At 47.5% G+C, this 18,559-nt stretch overlaps 1 protein-coding gene across 1 annotated transcript in view; it reads left to right on the top strand.

Moving 5' to 3' along the window:
- Nucleotides 1–221: 221 nt before the first annotated feature.
- The window catches only part of SYNPO2L (synaptopodin 2 like), a 59,761-nt gene continuing 41,423 nt past the window's right edge, over nt 222–18,559 (top strand). The window contains exon 1 of the mRNA XM_090057159.1: nt 222–550. Within this exon, the coding sequence (XP_089913285.1) occupies nt 446–550 (105 nt within the window). The 5' untranslated portion in view covers nt 222–445. The remainder of the gene's footprint in view (nt 551–18,559) is intronic.

Below are 18,559 nucleotides of genomic sequence, written 5' to 3'. Positions count from 1 at the left end.
TTATTGAAATGCTTAAGTGGAAGCCCTCCAGCTTTCAGAGTGTGAGACAAAGCTCCAGAGAGAGACAGGCTATGAGCTATTTTCAGCCACAAGTCAGTGAGAGACCCATGGTGTATATGCAGGGGGGCAGAAAGGGTTAGATTGACATGACACATGTGTAGGACAACTCTGGCCCCTTACCAAAAGTGGAATCAAATGCCTAATCATAGGCAGAACAGCAGCTGAGAGTCCAACAGAGCAGGGAAGGCTGGGCTTACCAGTCTGAACTGTCTTCTCATGCCTTTGAATGTGAGGGGGAAAGTGAGGAGAGGGCTGGACTCAAGAGGAGGTAGATGCCATTTGTGAAGATGGAAGTTAGAGCTGCCATTCCTTAATCTTTGGGGGGGTTTTGGAAGAGGTGAAGAATTTACCAGAGAAGGAAAGGAACCAGAAAGGAGCTGAAGTCATGGGAGCTGAAGAAGAAGTGTTTGTCACTCTGTCTGGAGGGGCCCCCTGGGGCTTCCGCCTACAGGGGGGCTCTGAGCAGAAAAGACCCCTTCAGGTGTCAAAGGTAGGACTGCAGGTGTTAACCGTCCACAGCAATATTATTCAGTTGATTCCAGATATCCCTGGAGGGTCAGGCATCTTCTGCTGTCAGGAACCTTCTACTAATTTAGGGAATCTGAAAGAAGAGCATACGTGAGATGGTCTGACAGTGCCCTGGGTGGGATGAGGGTTCTGAAATGCATGGTATTGAGATGAAAATAGACAGAAAAGTGGTAGACAAAGATGTATGCTCTCTAATCTGTGTAAATTACTGCTCTGCATCAGAACCTTGATAATCCAAATACTTGTAAATTACACACCTCTCTCGTCTTGCCAGCAAAGATATAACAGTGGTGACAGGGTAGGAGTGAGGGTTCATATTACTCAGGCTTCCTTATTTGTATAAAAACAGGCAGCAACATATTATGAAATAATTAAAAGGAGTGAAAGAGTTTTGAAGCTGTTTAGCTGCACTAGTCTATTGAATTGAAAAACACCAGTTTTCACAATAGGTACAAATTACTGAAAGTCTTTAGTATTGGCAAAGGCTGTATAATTAAGTTGAATGTCTCAGTTGTTGTAAGCAGTAGGCATTGCTTTAGTTTCCAGTCACGAGAGGATGTTTGGATTGTAGGGAAAATAAAACAGGAATAAAGGAAAACCTTGAGTTGCATTCCTTCTGCCTTACGGCTGTTCTGTTTTTTTCTTTCCTCTGTTCAAAGTTATTACTGGAGAATATTGAAAACTGGTGGTTAGAAAGAAATCCCTCTGCTTTCTTTTACTACACATCTGCTACCTTAGACTTGACACAGCAGAGTACACCCAGCAGTAGGGATGGGAAGGTGCTAAGAACAGCTCTTTGTGTCTCCCTTAGAAAGCTTGTCCCCATGGCAAAATATTGGAGAATGGCATATTCTGTGTCACTGGTAAGGCCAAGGAGTGATTGTCTGTAAGATGCTTAGCCAAATGGCTTGGGTTCACAAATGCAAGTGTCCAGTGCAGAGAGAGACCAATAGAACTTTTTCACAAGCAATAGGGATTCAAGTGTCAACACCCTCAGACCCAGCTATCTGGAACCAGTGGTTCTGTGTAGGATGCAATTTTCAGTGCCCCATAAACTGCATAGTCTGCTGCCAGTTTTCCCAGCAGCAGGAAGTGGGACTGCAGAGGGAAGAGGCACCATTCTGCATAACTTTATACCCCTATAGTTTCTGCTTAGAAATGGGCAACAAATGTTAGCCACACATGAATTATACCTGGGATTGAACCAAATACTACCCAGAGATTAATAGCACTTTGAATAGAATATGATCTGGAATTAATGATCATTCTGAATTGAATACTGTAAGCTCTGCAACTACTGCAATGCTAATAGTTTTTCATTATCCACACAGTGTATGGATACTTCAGATATATTTGCTTAGTGTAAAAATGTTATTTGTATAAATGCCCTTGAGAACTGATCTGCAAAGTATACTACCTGCAAGATTTATTCCTTTTACACTATCACCTGAAATTAAATCTGACCTAAGGAGATTATTGTTCAAAATTTAATTTTACAATTAATATTTATTTGATGTTTATATTACAGTAGAGGCAGTATTGTTTGTATAGCATGCAGTAGATCCCAGGTTCTGTATGCTGGGACCTCAACAAGATCATACTTCTGATGATCTAAATGCTTAAGAGAGAAGACACCCCCAGGAGCTGACTGGTGGTCTAGTGGTTATGGTCTGCATTGTCATGTTACAAGAACCGAGCTTTAGTCCTGGTTCTTGCTCTTGCTCTAGAGAAGTTTCAGAGAGCTAAAGTCAAGGGGGCCTTGGTTATTGCCATCAATAGGATTAGCATTAAGCCTAAATACCGACTGGAAAACAAGAATGCTCTACCACTGCTTTACTGTCATTTTAGAAGCCAGAGTCAGAAAAAGGTCCTGTTACTGTTACAACTTGCCTGTGAATTGTGCCAAAAAACACTTGCCACAGGGCAATATTGCATGTTTCCCTTATGGCTTCGTTAGAGCCTGGAATCTAGAAATGAGGTTGGATAACTCTTAGTCCTCTCTACCTCAATCACTGAAAACAGAGCTTTGAAAAGTACTCAGGAAAGAGATATTTATGTTACCAGGCCCATCCAGGATGGTCAGAAAAGGAGCTGTCATTGAGATCCAGCCTGTGCAGCAGGTTACAGTTTAGATAGTACAGCAGTCAGATAAAACAGTGATGAGTGAAGATACAAATACAGCAAGACAGATTAGATAGGTGGGAAGGAGCTATCGGTAGGTTCAGAGCTGCCAAAGAAAGCAGCTCTCAGAGTGAGAGAGTGGTGCCAACATGACACCAGGGAAACATTACATTACCATAACAGAAATACTATTGGAGTTCTGGGTCAAGCCAGTGGAGTAGAAACCGTATGGATGGGATGGGGAAGGATAAAACAGAACTATAAAGGATTCTGTAGGTTTTATGGCCATGACTATGCTATAAGAAAAGCTTGCACAGAAAAAGCGCTGCCTAAAAAAGTCTAGTGCTATGATCACAGGAGATTTGAACTCTACAATTGTAACTAGGAAAGTCATCACAAGAGCTACAAGGAAGAATACATAGCCCTGAAGTTTGCTTCTGTTTTCCAGGTAAAACCATGTCAAACACTCAACCAGGCCAGAGACTAATCAAAGCCTAATAAGTGGAAGCGAGCCAACTATGATAAATACATGGTTGTTACATAGGGGCAGAAGAGTTGCCATACCAGATTAAATTAATAGACAATCCAGTTTCATACCCTGTTGCTCACAGTGGCTAATGTTGGTTTGCTTCACAAAATGTAAAACTTCCATAGTGTAGCTAATTTTCTAATACAGTTCTGTGGGGGGACTGTCTCAACTCTGCTGGTGATTGCCTCACTCTCTGAAGTATGAGGATTGATAACTCTGGTAATTTTACCCTAATTATAAACAGCTATTTATGAACATCTACTCCTTTACTTGTCTGACTAAACCCTTATTTAGTTGCAGTATTTTTCTCAATAATATCATGCAGCAGTGAGTTCCACAGAATAATTAAGCATTGCATAAATAGCATTTTCTTGTAGCCAGTACCTAATAGTCCTTGAGCAGCAGCTCTTTGTTCTTGGATTATACAGCATGGTTAAATGGCATACCTACTAGCTGGCACTATGCTTTTTATTATTTTATATAATAAAAGCACCTAACTAGTTTTAAGATTGAATTTAGTAAGTTTATTAATGAGATAATGTGACTTGGTGCCCAAAAGAGGCACCAAGTGTCCCAGGAGGTCCCTCCATGTCCTATGTTCTATGTCACATCCTTGTGCAGCGGTAATATTAAGACAGAGTTTAAGTATTATTCTCTTTATTGCAACAAGTGCTTTCTTACATTCTTATTTTAAAAGGCAGCTATACTCTCTCCTGCTTTTCATCTTAACTCCATCTTCGCAGGCTGTGTTTCTTTGCTATATCACTGCTCCTCCTCTCCTCCAAGCATACTTGTTGGTTCCTCAAGCAAACTACCTAGCTGTTTCACAGTATCATGTTGAGTGGTGGGTGACTAAGACACTAGCCTTGGCTGCCCACTTAGAGGGGGTGCAAGAACAATAGCTACTGCCACTGCTGACCCAACCACCACAGCTGCCACAGCCATCCCGGCCCTGCTGCCACTTCTAAAACTGCTAGTAGGGCACAGGCCCTGGTTGTTGCACTTCTGCTTCACCTTTTCTCCCCTGGGCATTCTTTTCCCACTGGAGTCTGGGAACAGCTCCTGTTTTTTCTCTTCCTTTTAGTAGAAAGTGGACAGGCCCCTTCTCATCTGCAGCTGCTCTTACAGGTGTTTATGATACCAACTGGAAAATGCTGCTTTACAAACGGTGTTGCTGACAGGACGGCAAGAAGAGGTCAGAAGTCCTGGCCTTTGCGGGCTGAATGCTTATGTGGGTGCCCAGTAGACAGAACCAAGCTGCTCCGAACAGCTTTCAGAGTGCTGCTGAACATGTTTTATGGCCTTTCAGCACTTCAACAGATGCTGTGGGTACCCCTGGGAAGGCATACAGGAAGCAGTGATGGTGGAACTTTCCAGGGAACAGCTGGAGCCAGTGTATTAACAGAAAGTTCACATGGTGCATGTTGTCACAGAGGGGCTTTGGGCATCAGAGTGCTGTGAGATGGACAGGCAGCCTGGTGAAGACAGTGCTGCAGAATTTTCAGGTGGGTTTGGAGAAGACTCCTAGGACAGTCCGTATCCGGAAGGATGCTGGTAACTAGGACTTTCAGGGCTGGGGGAGAATGGAACCTATAAACAGAAATTCAAATCCTCAGCTTGTGCAAATCAGTGGTGCATCAGATGAGGGGCTGGCCCACAGTTCCCTGGGCATAACCAGGATAGAATTAAGAAGGACAAGGAAAGTGCATTCATATGGGCATACTATCTCAAACCAGAGCAATGAGAAGGCAACATGGTTACACAGATGTGACCTCAGAAAGCAGGTATGCCATGCCTTTTGTGTGGGTTTTGTTCTTCAGGACCAGTTACAAAACCAAATATTGATTTAGTGTATTTATACACCTGCTCAGCAATTTCTTTTGGATGCGTCCTACACACAATCACAGGCCTGATAGGGACTGCATCAAGCCCAGCCCCTAAAAGAAGATTTTAACTATTGGAATGATCTTCTAAGCCAGGGGTGAACAATTATTGTGGGCAGAGGACCACTCACCAAGTTTTGGCAAGCTGTCGAGGGCCGTGTTAGTAGCTCCATCCCTTGAAAGATATTCCGCCCCTGGTTGCCATCTTGGGGCTTGAAGTCCCACCCCCTGGCCACCAGAAGTCCCTCACCTTGCCCCCAGAAGTACTCCTTTCAGCAAATGGTTTTCCCATCTTAGAACCAGAAAAATACCAAATTATATTCTAAAAAGCAAGCACCTAAAACATTCATTAATTTGATTTCAACAAATATTTTTGGCCTGGTTGACGTGTTTCTGTAGTGCGCATAGAAGTGATTGTATATAATAGCTTAAAATGAAGTCTTACTCTTGTATATTGTGGCGGGTATAGGTATGTCGAGCGTGGGGAAGGGTGTGGGTGTGTCTGTGGGGGATGGATAGGTGTGGGGGTGTGGAGTAAGGGAGCATGTGGGTATGCGTGTCGATATGTGGGGTGTTGGTGGGTATGGGATTTGTTGGGTATTATGTAGGAGGGAGGGTGGCTGGGGTGCGTGAGGGGGTGTGGGGATCCGTGTGTATGGCAGTGTGAGGGGGGGCGTGGATGCGGGATTTGCCCTATGAACACACACGCGCGCACACACGGAAAAGGACCATACTGCGCTACAGAAGAAGACAAACCCCCCTTCCAGACACATACGCATAGTCCTTGCTAATCTGACCAAGGGGAAAATGTCTTCCTGAACCCCACTTTGGTTATCAGAATTACCCAGAATGAAAGAACAAGAACCTCTAGCCAGGAACATCTGAGCTTTTTGAGCACCAACAGGACCACCAGGACACCTGTTAAAAATAGCCTTAGTTGTGACCTATGTCCAATGCTTTAAAGAAAGAAGGAAAAAACAAAGACAGTAGCACTAATGTAGAAGGGGGCGGAAAGTGCTTCCAGGCTCCTACAGATGATCAGCAAAAGCCCTGAAGTATGGGACTGACAGGCATCTACCACTTTGCAAAGAAGTATCTTTGTACTCCACCTTGGGAAATATATGATTCCACATATCTCATGCTGATGGCTGAACCGAAATTAACTAATCTGCCATACTATCCCTTCCAAAATTATATAGAGTTCAGTCTTGAAGCAATTCAGGTTCTTTGCCCCCACCACTACTTTGCTTAGAAGATCATTCTAGTCCCCCATTACTTTGCTTAAATCAGGGGTGGGCAAAATATGGCCTATAGGCCAGATCTGACCCACTAGGCCATTTTATCCGGCCCACAGGACCCCTAAAAAATTCAGAAAATATTTATCTGCTCCTGGCTGCCTATTAAAGATGACAGGAGACTGGGGCAGTAGGACCTAGGGGGAATCAGCAACAGGAGGCAGGAGCCCAACCCCACCCCACCCCTTGCTCCAGCACCACGTGGCTCCCAGCTACATCATGGAACCAGGGGCTGCGCTGGCACAGCATGTGTGTGTGTGCGTGTGTGTTCATAGGGCAAATCCCACATGCACACCCCATCATACAAATATACCCATACCCCACCTTGCACTGCCATACACAGTGCACAGCATGGTCTTTTTCCTAGGATCCTCCTAGATCCTCCTTTTCCTAGGTCTTTTCTTCTGTAGCACAGCATGGTCTTTTTCCTAGGATCCTCTGAGCATCTAACCAATGACTTCCTTGTCTTTGCAGTGGCAAGGCATTGGCAGTTTCTTCACCTCCCTTCTGTTTATGACAGGTTGGAAAGTGTTCCAGATATTCCCGATTTCCTGAAATGCTTGTGCTTGAGTGTTTGAAGGGGTGATTTTGGAGTTTCCTTAGATAAATGGTTGCCTGCGAGTACAGAGAACTGCAGGTACTCCTTCTAGTCCTACTTTCCCCGCTGTCTCAGGCACTATGGCCTATAATCCTTTTCCCAAATTAATCAAACACTGTCTTAAAAGCAGTTAGGCTTTCTCTTACTATTCCCTCTGTGAGGCGGTTCAAGGACCTCAGTTCTGTGATGGCAAGAAACTTCTTTCTAATTTCCAGTCCGACTTTATCCATGGCCACTTCATTCCTATTTGTACTTATGCCAACACTGCTCTTCTGCCAACATTGCTTAAATCTCTCTTCCCTTTCCCTGTTGTTCACGCCTCCCCAGGGCTGAGGAGTGATACGACTGTAGTTTGCTAGACTAAACAGGTCAATTAGCTCCTCACAATCAGTGCTCAAAACTAATTTAACTTCTGGGCTCTTTCACAGACTTCCTACCTGATCCCAGTATTTCTTCCTGTGGGATCCATGCTACCTGCTCCTTTTCTGGTTTTGCCGGAGGTTTAGGAACCACCTGAGGTTTGGGTTGTGATCTTAGTGAGACTGTCCTTTATGCCCGAGCTGCAAGTAGATGTCACATTTATCCAGGGTTAAACCGCTTTATCCCAGGACAAAGTGCAGTTATTCAGATGCCCATGTCTGTTGTCCCAGGAAAAATCCTAATAAAGTTTTCCAGATAAGATGTAGTAACAGTTTATCCCAGAATATTGCAAAGTACATTTATCCCAGGATGGCATCATTCAATCAGTGGCAGAAAAACAGTACTACATTCAGCTGCCCACTAAATCCAGATTAGAAGGGCAATGTATCTACACACTGTCACTGGGTACCCAAAAACAAATGTTTTGAAACACTGTGCTCTGTGGGCAGTATAACCAGCTCTCTCATGCTATGCCTTGATGTTAGTTGATATACAGAGTGCGGGAGGCTACCCTGATCTTATTACAGTGACCACCCGGATTGTGGTCCTGACCTTATGAGCCAATTGCATGGCTCTGTACCTCCCCTACACCATGCCCTATGCTTTGCAGATGGCATCCTTACAGATGTTCTATCAATTGCTTATTTAGCCCCTCTCTGGGTCTTCTGATCCCTCAACCTCTCTCAGCCCTACTCTGGGCCCTCAGACCCCTCAGTCTCTACGCACAGCTCTTTCCTGGGATGCCAGACCCCCTCGACTCTCTCCTGGCCCCTCTCCAGGCAGCCAGATCCTTTTGGTCTCTTGTCCTGGATACTTTCAGTTCTCTGCTTTCCCAGGCACTCTCCAGACCCTTAGGCCCATCCAGGCCTGCGCTCTATTCCTGGACCTCGCAGGGCTGCTGGACCCTTCTGGTCCCACTGTGCTCACTAGGCCTCACTATATGCCTTTGGCCCCTCTCTGGGCCTCACTATCCAGGTCCTGGACCCATCTGGTCCTACACTCTATTCCCCAGCCCCTTGCTGGGCTACTGGATCCCTTTGGTCCAGGTCATGCTCTATCGCTGGGCCGCTGGACCCACGTGGTCCCCAAGGTCTTCCCTGGTCCCTCGCAGTCCACATGGTCTTCCCTGCCAAGTGCTTTTCTGTCAGGGTGTGCTCTCCTAGCTTTCCCCTTCCATGGGGTAACCCACAAGACAGTGGGAGCCAAGACTTTCCAGTGCCTCATCCTCACCTTTCCCTGGAGTGACCCATGCATGGAGGCTGCCCTGCCACAGACAGTCGACTATGTTAACCAGTTCCATTGGGTGTGGTTTCAGGATCTTACCAGGACCAGTCTTCAGGCCTTCCTGATCTTACTTTTTCTTCCTTGGGCTGCTCCCTAAATGTCCTACACCCCTCCTGAGGCCCCTGACTCTGGCTCCACCTTGCATCTGAGTCCTCCATCTCTGGCCCCCAGCTCACTCTTGGACCCCTTTTTTTGACCCTTCCTCCTCAGACAGCTTTGCCATCATCATCACGGGATGCATGCCCCATTGACCCCTTCCTCTCAGCTGTGGCCACACAAGGATCTTTTGCCTCTCTTAGGCCCTGGCCTCACCTCAGGCCAGTTGAGAACTCCAGGCTGTCCTGGTTCTAGCAGTCTGTGCCATGGTGCATTTCATCCTTTGGCCCCTTCTGGGCCCTGGTCCCACACAGGCTACTTGAGATTCCCCGGATCAGTCCTCTGGCTGTCAGCCCTCTCATCTCTGTGGGTCCACCCTCCTTGGTGCCTCCAGAGATCGTTTCTTCACTCTGCGCTTGCCCTGAGCCCTCCATAGGTCTTTCTACATAGCTCCACCTTCTCTTGGTTCATCTGGACCCCTCAATAAGCCCACGTACTCTGACCTGCTTACTAGGTTCATCCAGACCCTCCACTGGGTCTCTTAAACACCTAGCCCCTCTCTCAGGGCTCATCTAGCCCCTCAATAGGCCCACCAACTCTCAGCCCCTCTCCCAGGGCTTGCCTGACCTCTCAGTAGGCTCCTGTGCACTTAACCCTTCTCTCTCTGGGCTTATCCAGCCTCTCAACAGGCCCCAGGGACTCAGCCCCCTTCTCAGGGCTGTGGACCCCACACTGGGTCCCTAGGAACTTCCTCCATCCCCTTAGTTCAGGGGTGGGCAATAATTCTGGGCAGAGGGCTGCTTACCCAGTTTTGGCAAGCTGTCAAGGGCCACAAGGGCCCTGCCCCTTGATGGATGCCCTGCTCCCTGGTAACCATCTTGCGACCAATGTCTCAGGGCCAGCACCAGTAGGGCCCAAAGCAGGGCACAGGCTGGCAGGGATCTGTGGAGTTGGGCTGGGCTGCACCAGCAGGGAGCTGGCCTGGCTTCATAGAGCCCCTGCTGGCCGGGGCCCTGTACTCCTGCTACCCTGCTCTGGGCTCTGCCAGTGCTGGCCCCGGGAAACTGGCGTAGGCCCTGTGTACCTGCTCACTCCCAGTGTCCCCCCAGCCCTGCTGTACAGGCAACAAACACTGTCCAATGTGACAAGTGGGGGGGGGCTCCAGCTGCTGCCACTGTGGCGCAGCCCCGAACAGTGAGCCCGGAGCCAGTGCAGGGCCCAGGCTGGCAGCGAGGGTGGGTTAGAAGCTGGTGCCAGAGTGCAGGGGAAAAGTGGCCCCTCACCCGCCCTGTGCCCAGCACCTGACACTGCAGCTGCTCACAGCCCACGTGGGGCTGCCTGTGCCTGCTCAGGACAGCCCTGTGCAGGCTGCAAGTGGCTGCAACAGGGAGCGCCGGCCACAGGGTAGGTGAGGGGTCACTTTTCCCCGTCCTCCGCACCAGCTCCTTCCCAGCGATGGGCCCTTCCTTCCCCGCCCCCGAGGCTTCCGCACCGGGGCAGCCACTTGGTCCCAGGACAGAAGCCCCTGCTGGAGCTTCTGGCTGGGGAGGTGGGGCCAGGTGGGACCTGCTGTTGCAGGAGCCCATCGGGCTTCCCCCGGGGTCCTACTGCCCTTGGTTCCTGTCATTTTTAACAGGAACCAAACACAGAGAAATATTAATTTGCAAACATTTTTAGGGGCCTTGTGGGCCAGACAGAATGGCCTCACGGGCCTGATCCAGCCTGTGGGCCGTATTTTGCCCACCCCGCCTTAGTTCCTACCCAAGTCTTCAGATGTTTCTCCTTGCTGGTACTCAGGAGCTGCAGCCTTCTTGCTGGATGATATTCCTTCACTAGCTCCCACAATGTTACTGCTAGCTAACTTCAGGGTCTGAGCTTATATCCTGTCTACACCCAGCCCTCTTCCAAACAGGTGACTCCCTAGCCTCACCTGGATCAGCTGACACCACAATTAGCTCTGATCCCCACCTACCAGTGGCTCAGCAGGCTGCCTGACTTCTTGAAGTGGCAGGCACATCAAGTGCCCTGCCACATGCACCAATCCCAGATACATTTTTCTATGACAAACACAGGCACAACCTATTCAGGGACAAATACAACATCTGTTCCTAACCTATTCAATCATCATCAGGAGGAATGCTTTTCCATAAGTCTCAGAATGGTTTTTCAGAAGTCCCTCTAATGGATGGCTACTGTAATTGCAGTGGGGATTCCTCCAAGACTGAGCTGATTCCCCCAGGCACTTGTATCAGAAAGATGGGTACCAAAATGTCACAAGTCACCTGAAGGTCTCCACCAGAATCTACTTAGAACACTGCAGCTGGAAATTGCCTCTGCTCTGTCATCCACCACAAGTAAAAAAGGTGCAGATGGCTCTTCCCCACCACACACAGATGTGCACAGGACTCACTAATGTCCCTTCTCAACAGAGAATCTGTATTTCAGGGCTGTATTAAGACTAATAGAACTCTGTATTTTCATAGCATTGTGGCAAACACCTGAAGACTCTATACTTGAAAGCTCATTTTAGCATTCAAATACTCATCTCCTCGGATTATATCCTCAGATTCTGCCGATGTGTTTAGTGACAGGTTTTTTGCTCTTTTTAGTCCTCATTGTGTTTCAAACCAAGCGTGGTAATATACAATACTGGCACTCAGCAGGGCATGATAGGAGGGCAGTGAAACATCTTGCATGGATTCAGAGAGGGGATTTGAGCCTTGCTTGGGATTTGTGCTGAAGGCTGCCCTAAATTAATCGAGCTGTAAATAGGTACCTGGGAGTCAAGAGTTGACAGACATCATCTTAGCCAAATCACTCTTCTTGGCTAGCGAGTGGTGTTGTGCCTTAATTATACTGCCCAACTGGATTTCTTAGACTTGAGAACAGACCTTTGACAAGTGCTTGCTGGCATTTCAGAAGGGTTGTCTTTCTTTTCATCCTTGTTCCTGGTGTTCTCTGAAATCAGGGGCCATGCTTCAGCCAGAACTGCATCAGTCACTGTTCTTAAAGCATAAAAAGCAAGTAGTTTCCCATGCATTCTTGGGGAGTGGAGGCATTTTGTGGGTCCCTGGGCTTGCTTGGTTACCTTTGCAGGGCTGCATTGCATGTGGTATATACAATCCACCATGGGTACTGTGCTGCCTTTCCCTGCACCCCACCTACCCATGCTATTTTTAACATTTTGTATTAATTAAGTACTGCTGAAAGGTAACATACTGACAGTTATGGAGACTCTGGAGGTTATCAGTTTATCCTCAGACTATGCATGGCATGTGACAGTGCAAACTCCTTTACAATGTCCTATCACTCCACATGCAGAAGCATCTCCCAGAGATTAATTTAGCCTTTATTAATGTTCCATCTTTGGCCCCCTCTCATGTCAGCAAAAAGATTCATAAGTGACATCTATAGCATCCCCTGGACATCTATCCAGATGAACTGGGCTCAGACTAAACATTTTCCACAAAGGTCACTAAAAAGTCAACTGTCACAAATTGACGTGGGTCTCATTCTCCTCACCCAGATTCCAGTTTTATACCAATGTGACTAGCAGTGTCAAAGCTGCTGTACTGGCATAAAACTGGATGTAGCATGGTAGCAGGTTCAAGCCACAGGAGGTAGTTATGATACCCCTTGGTGGCTGTGTGCCTCCTGCCTGGCTCTGTCTCTAATGTTGCCCTCCCTTAATTGCTCACCTACCATGCCTTGTTGTTACTGAGATTAAGTAAGGGAGGCTGTCTGCAGACCTTAGAGAGAGCCTAAATCCAATCAGATCGTCAATGGGTCCCTCCCAGACCCTAGTCTCAGTCCAGCCCTTATGCCAAATAGGCCCTCTCAGCATGGCAGTGCCCCTGCAAGGCACCTATAGCCTTAAGACAAATTATATAGTTCCCTTCCTCACCTATACCACACCTCAAATTTCGTGGGTGTTATTACCTCAGTTGTTAGCTTCTCTCAGCCCTCTTTTTCTGGGTCCTCTGACCCCTAGCCCCTAACACAGTCCCTCAGAGACTGTAGGCCCTCTAATCCCTGGCTCCGACTTTCTCTAGCTGGCAGGTCCTCTGTTAGGCTCCTTGGCTCAGTCCTTTTTCTGGACTGGGGAACCCTCTGTATTCCACTTAGCATCCTTCTCTGGGCTGGTGGGCTCTATTCCCTTGCCCTCTATACTTCACCCAGCCCCTTCTCTGGGCTGGGGGCCCCTCTGTATCCTTGTTCAGCTCCTCCTTTGGGCTGGTGGGCTCTGTTCCCTTGCTCAGCCCCTTCCTTGGCTGGGGAATTCTCTGTAAGCCTTGAGTATATCTCCAGCAGGGCTCAAGGCTTGTAACTCAAACTATAATACCAACATAAAACAAAGGCTCCTTGCCTGCATAAACCCTTTGTTTTCTGCCCTGGGTAGTATTCTCTGGCTCCCAGGCCTTCAGAGTCATTCTGCTTCCCCTACCTTCTTGGGCACTTCAGCAGTACTTCTGCCATGCTGCAGAGAACTCCTCTCCTCAGGCTCTCAGGGCTAGACTACCTGATGGGCTCAGGCACTGGACTTATCTAGCCCCAGCCTGGGTCTCTGCTGGTCAGGTGAGCCCAATCAGCCCCTACACCACCTGGAAGCTGCCCCTCAGGCATGCCACAGTGCCCTGCTACAAGCACAATGGAGAATCACAGCCTGAGGGAAGTTTCTATATTATGTTGCTATCAAACCCATTAGATTCCCCCATCCTTCACATTCTTGGTGCAGGTTTGGCACCATGGTTCCCCACACACTTGGAAGTAGGGTGGCCATCACAGAGGACAGTCTAGTTGTCCTCTGTTGATATGAAACTTGACACCTTTATGTCCTCCATTTTTCTCTTCAAGACAGAGGACAGAGTAGCAGACATCAGAATGTCCCCTATGATGGCCACTATGTTGAACTTTCTTTCTCCTCCTGCCATGACATTCTGTACTGATTATATCCATGTTACTTGTGCTTTTCCTGTCCCATCTTGTTCTGCATTCAGGGTCCCTTCTTTCCTCTTTCTCCAGTGGTTCAGTCCTTCTCTATATAAAAAGGCACTTGCCCTGGGCTAGTACTGCATCTCTGAGCAACAGTCTTCTTTGGGCTCAGTCTTAATGTTGAGAGCAGGATTTGTCTATTAATTTGATCCACTTAATCCAAGCTCAGTTTTCTTCTAATTAATCAATGATTTGCTTTGCAGAAGCTAGACATGGATGTAGGGCTTTCCACTTACTAACATTTGCATCTGTTCCCTCTACTGATTCCTTGCTTCATATAAAAAACCTGATATCTTGCTATTTCATTCTGTTTAGGGTCAGATGCTTACTAAATGCTTCAGTAGCTATTCTAGTGCCTGTGGCATTATTGCTTGGCAGGGAGTGCTGTATTTCACTCACTTCTCATCTCTCCCCAGGCAGGATATAGAAGGCCTTTATTTTCATAGCCTCCCCTCTGGCCTCTGTAGTCAGCTCTGGGTACAGATTTGGTTCCTACTTTCAAAACTGAACTAAGATTTTTTCAGAGAAGGTTTGGTGTTTGGCAGTGTCAGCCTGGCATTCTTCGCAGTATTGTTTGTATCTGCCAAGTTCTGTTTTAAACAGAGTGTCAGAACACTATGCCTGATTCTCTTCTCACTTACACTGGTGCAAGATGGTGTAAGACATGGGGATTGAGTGTCAAAAGTAGGTCCGTATGTTAGAGTTCCAGGTATTTACTGTCCTAATTGCCTAAAGTACCAAAACATTCCCCTCAAATTTCACAGCTCTACATACTGTTCTTAAATATATATATATATATATATATATTGCTTCCTCCTCAGACCTGAAGAAGAATGCTTTGCATTCAAAAGCTTGTCTAACTTTATCCCTACTATACAGTTGGTCCAATAAAAGATATCATTCCAAAAAATCCTTGCCTCTGTTATTTTTTCACAATCTATCCTCTTTAATCCTCTCTACTTACTTTTTCTTCTCCTCCTCTTCTTCCTCCCCCACTCCATTCCCCTCACTTGGCTTAGTCAGTGAAACTACAGTGATCATTTTTTTCTAAATCCAAAAGTTAAATAAGATTAGAAAGTTAGTAGCAGCATGTCCTTGAAACCTGCCTATGCTGGGACATTTACCACTTTAGCTCTATCTATATAGTTTTGCTGCTCCAGTAATGCTACTGTAGCTCCCGCTGTGGACTCTAACTAATGTAGCTTTCTTCTCACTGTCCCCGTGGCTTCCTTTTGTCTTCAAACACCATCCCAAGCAACAACAGCTAACTCAAAAAGCAGCTTCTGAAAGAAGGGTTTTTTGCCTCCAACTGTCTCTTTGCAAGCCTGTGCTACATGGCACCATCTCTATTTTCTCTCTGTAGTGAGCACACTATATGGTCTCTCAGACCTAGTGCCACTCCCACCTGCCATGCTTTGTGGTGCCCATGGTTCATAGGAGTACCTCACAGATGCACCTAGTCCAGCATTTTCTTCCGCTCGTCTTTAGGGTCCCCCTTCAGTTTAATTTGTCCAACAGCCACCCCAGCCTTTCCCGCTGAAGTGCTTTCTAGCTTTTCCCAGTCAGAACACCCTTCCCAAGAATTATCTACCCCTGAATTCTTTCTTCATTAGTGGACAGGCCACCACTCTCCTCCATCCACTGTTTGTTAGCTAACTCAGGCATCTCAACAACAAAACTCCACTGTCACCCTGATCCACAGCTTTCTCAGACCCCGGCAGGTCAGTAAATGGACACCTCACCAACCAGGTATTCTTCAGCCTTCTTCCAGAAACTCCTATAAACTCCCCCAAAGAACTCCCAGCTTCCTTTTCTTATTAGGTCCAGCTCCCATCTGACTCTCCTAATTAGGTCCAGCTTGGAAGCAGTCGTCCCGTCATACAGGGACAAAACCCACTTTACTTAATTGGTCCAATGACCCTGTGATGCCCTTTCACACTGTAACTCGGGTACACCCAAGGGTGTGCGCTATTCTCAATCGGATGGGATGGGTAGGCAGGAGGGGGTGCTGTGAGAGGCATGCCAGAATTTCAAGCAGATCCCTCTTTCCTCTACAGAGTTAGCCCAAGCCCAAAGTTCTTAGCTATATACAATTTATTGAGTTATAATATACATAAACATAAAACTAAATCTCATATACATATATTTACACAGTGAACATTAACCAATAACCAAGGTCAAACCCTAAATAACACTGTGGGAAAATCACTCCCAGCCATAACCCCCAGAGAAAATATATCCACAAAAACCCCCACAGCTTCCCCACCCCACAGTGGGGAACCTGTACTCAATTAAAGGGTCATGCAAAGTATAAGAGTGGAAATGTGATTTTACCCTTACAGAGGAACAGTTCCCCCTTTCTTTAATGCAGAAAGATAGACATCAAATGGACCCCTATCCAGTTAGGGGACCTAGCATTCCAAGAAACCAATAGGGTGCTTTTCAAAAATTACTCTATCTTATGATAACACTATTTACCCATCACAATAAAACAATTTCAGCAGCATCAACACAATACAACATCACAATACAACATTTCAATTACAAAACATAAGGCGCAAACATGAACAATCTCAATAACATCTATTCCTTAATATAGTTCCCGACCCATGACAAGAGAGTCCTCCTTCCAATGGGGTCCCTTGGGGGGTGTCCAGGAAGCACCAGAGCCCCTTCTCTTAGGGCCTTGACTAGGTAGGGGGCTGCTCACCCAGCCCCTACTCTGCATTTTCCCACCCCAAATGTCTTTCCCCTGTGGGACCCAAGGGCCCAATGACTCACGGTCCCTCAGGTGGCAGTAGTCAGGGCACAGCTTGATGGGGTCTCCTCTGCTGGAGCTCCTCTCCAGGCCTCTCCCACACTGTTGGGTTCCTCCCCAACCTGTGCCCCACTCTGGGCACCAAGGACTCAGCTCCTCTCAGCTGCAGCACCACTGCTGATGGCTTCTGAGCCTCACGTTGCAGCACTATTTCCCCATGCTCTGGCTTCAGCACCGAGGACTCTTTTAGCACAGGCCGGGCCCTTCAGGCTCTGTCTGTCCGTCCTCATGCCGGGTGGCTAATCCAAGCAGCCTCTGCTGCTCCCTGGCTCCCAAAGCTCAGGCCCATGCGTTGCCCTGCGCACCGTGAGACCTGGCCGTTTGCCGAGAGATGGGGCCTCAGCTGCCTCACTGCAGCCCCCAAGGCCCTTGCCCCATGCGCTGCCCCACACACCATGTGTCCTGCTGGCCCTGCCGGAGTTGCAGGTTCAAGCCACTGCTTGCGGCTTCCAAAGCCTGGGCTCCGCGCACCAAACTGCGCACCGTGATGGGCCCAAGCGGTTTCATACCACTCCTAGGGCTAGGTGTCCTTGCACCATCTCTGTGCACCATCAACATCCTGAGCAGTCTTGCACCGCTCCCAAGGCTGCTCTCCAGTGGTGGCTTCAGGAGCCTTGGGCCTATTGCCTGCTGGGGTAGAGCTCCCCAGCTTTTCTTGGCTCTGCTCTTCTTGAGTCCCTCACCACATCTGCCCAGCATGCTGTACACGCTCGGCTTTTATTTACACCGGAGGCCCTGCCCCTGAAGTCTGCCAGACCTGCAAAACACAGTCTTCAATCAGGTCAAGGGGCTCCTGGCATCCCCCCTACACCCCCTGCTTTGAGCAGGGGTAGGGCAAGCCCCTGCCAGCAGTTACCTGATTGGTGGAAATGTTCCACCAGTCTGAAGTGTCCTTCTCCAAGCCAGGCTTGCCAGGCAAAAGCAGCGAGCCCACCACAACACCAAATAGGAGTTTTTGGGAAGGGTATTATATAGGTAAAGCTAGAGTGGTATAAATAAACATACCTATGCAGATAACCCTCTCGGAAGTCCTACTTAGACAAACAGAAAAAGGTTCATCACTGCATTCAGCTTTCAGAGGGAGAGCTTTCAGAGAGGGAGCAGCAGAGAAGCAGAAATATTAAGTCTGACCCAAAATCCGTTGAAAGATTCCTCTTCTGTTGCTTTCAGTGAGTTTTGGATCAGGATTTGAGTAACTTGTCCATGGTCACGTAGAAAATCTCTGGCCAAGCTAGGAACCGAGCCCAGATCTTCTGAGTCTTGGTCCTAATACTTTCAAAACCTGAGTCATACTCTCACTGATGAAGAACATTTCCCTTGAAATCATTCATTCCAATGACCAAAATGGTGTGAATGGGACATGAGGAATCTGAGAAACAGCGTAGGATGCTTCCCCTTTTTTTCCTGCTGGAGTTGGGTTTGTTTCTTTGAGGAGTATGAATCTGATGTTTTCCACAAGCACATGCTGTAAGTCACTCCATGGGCCTCCCCTCTTGGTTGGGGATAACTTCTGGACTCCCCAGATTGTTATAGAAATCCTGCACCAGCTGCCATGATGGCTGTTAAGGAGGTCTTGAGCACCAATGTAATTTGAGATATACAAGCCTAGACCTGGAGACCAAACACAGGAAACCTGGAGACCAATCACAGGAAAGATCTGAGCCTACCCATATTTCCTGCTACACCTTAATTACTGGTAGCACTGGAGGGATTTGTGGGGTTTGGGGGACTATTCCTAAACCCCCAAATCAAATCCCACCTATGAGTGCCATTTAAGACTGTCATGGGGTGCCATGCAATATTAGCACTGTTAGGTATGCAAACACCTGCACATGGGTCACAAGGTAAACCCAAAGGTTTCCAATAGGAATCCACAATGTCAAAACTATTCTGATGTGTTGTGATCTAAGTTCTTTACAACAGAAGAATTGCTGT

This window comes from Crocodylus siamensis, chromosome 7 (assembly GCF_052110815.1).
Source record: "Crocodylus siamensis isolate JL-2025a chromosome 7, ASM5211081v1, whole genome shotgun sequence".
Taxonomy (NCBI): Eukaryota; Metazoa; Chordata; order Crocodylia; family Crocodylidae; genus Crocodylus; species Crocodylus siamensis.
Note: the sequence above shows the minus strand (reverse complement) of the source record. Positions and strands in the feature narration are given on the sequence as shown.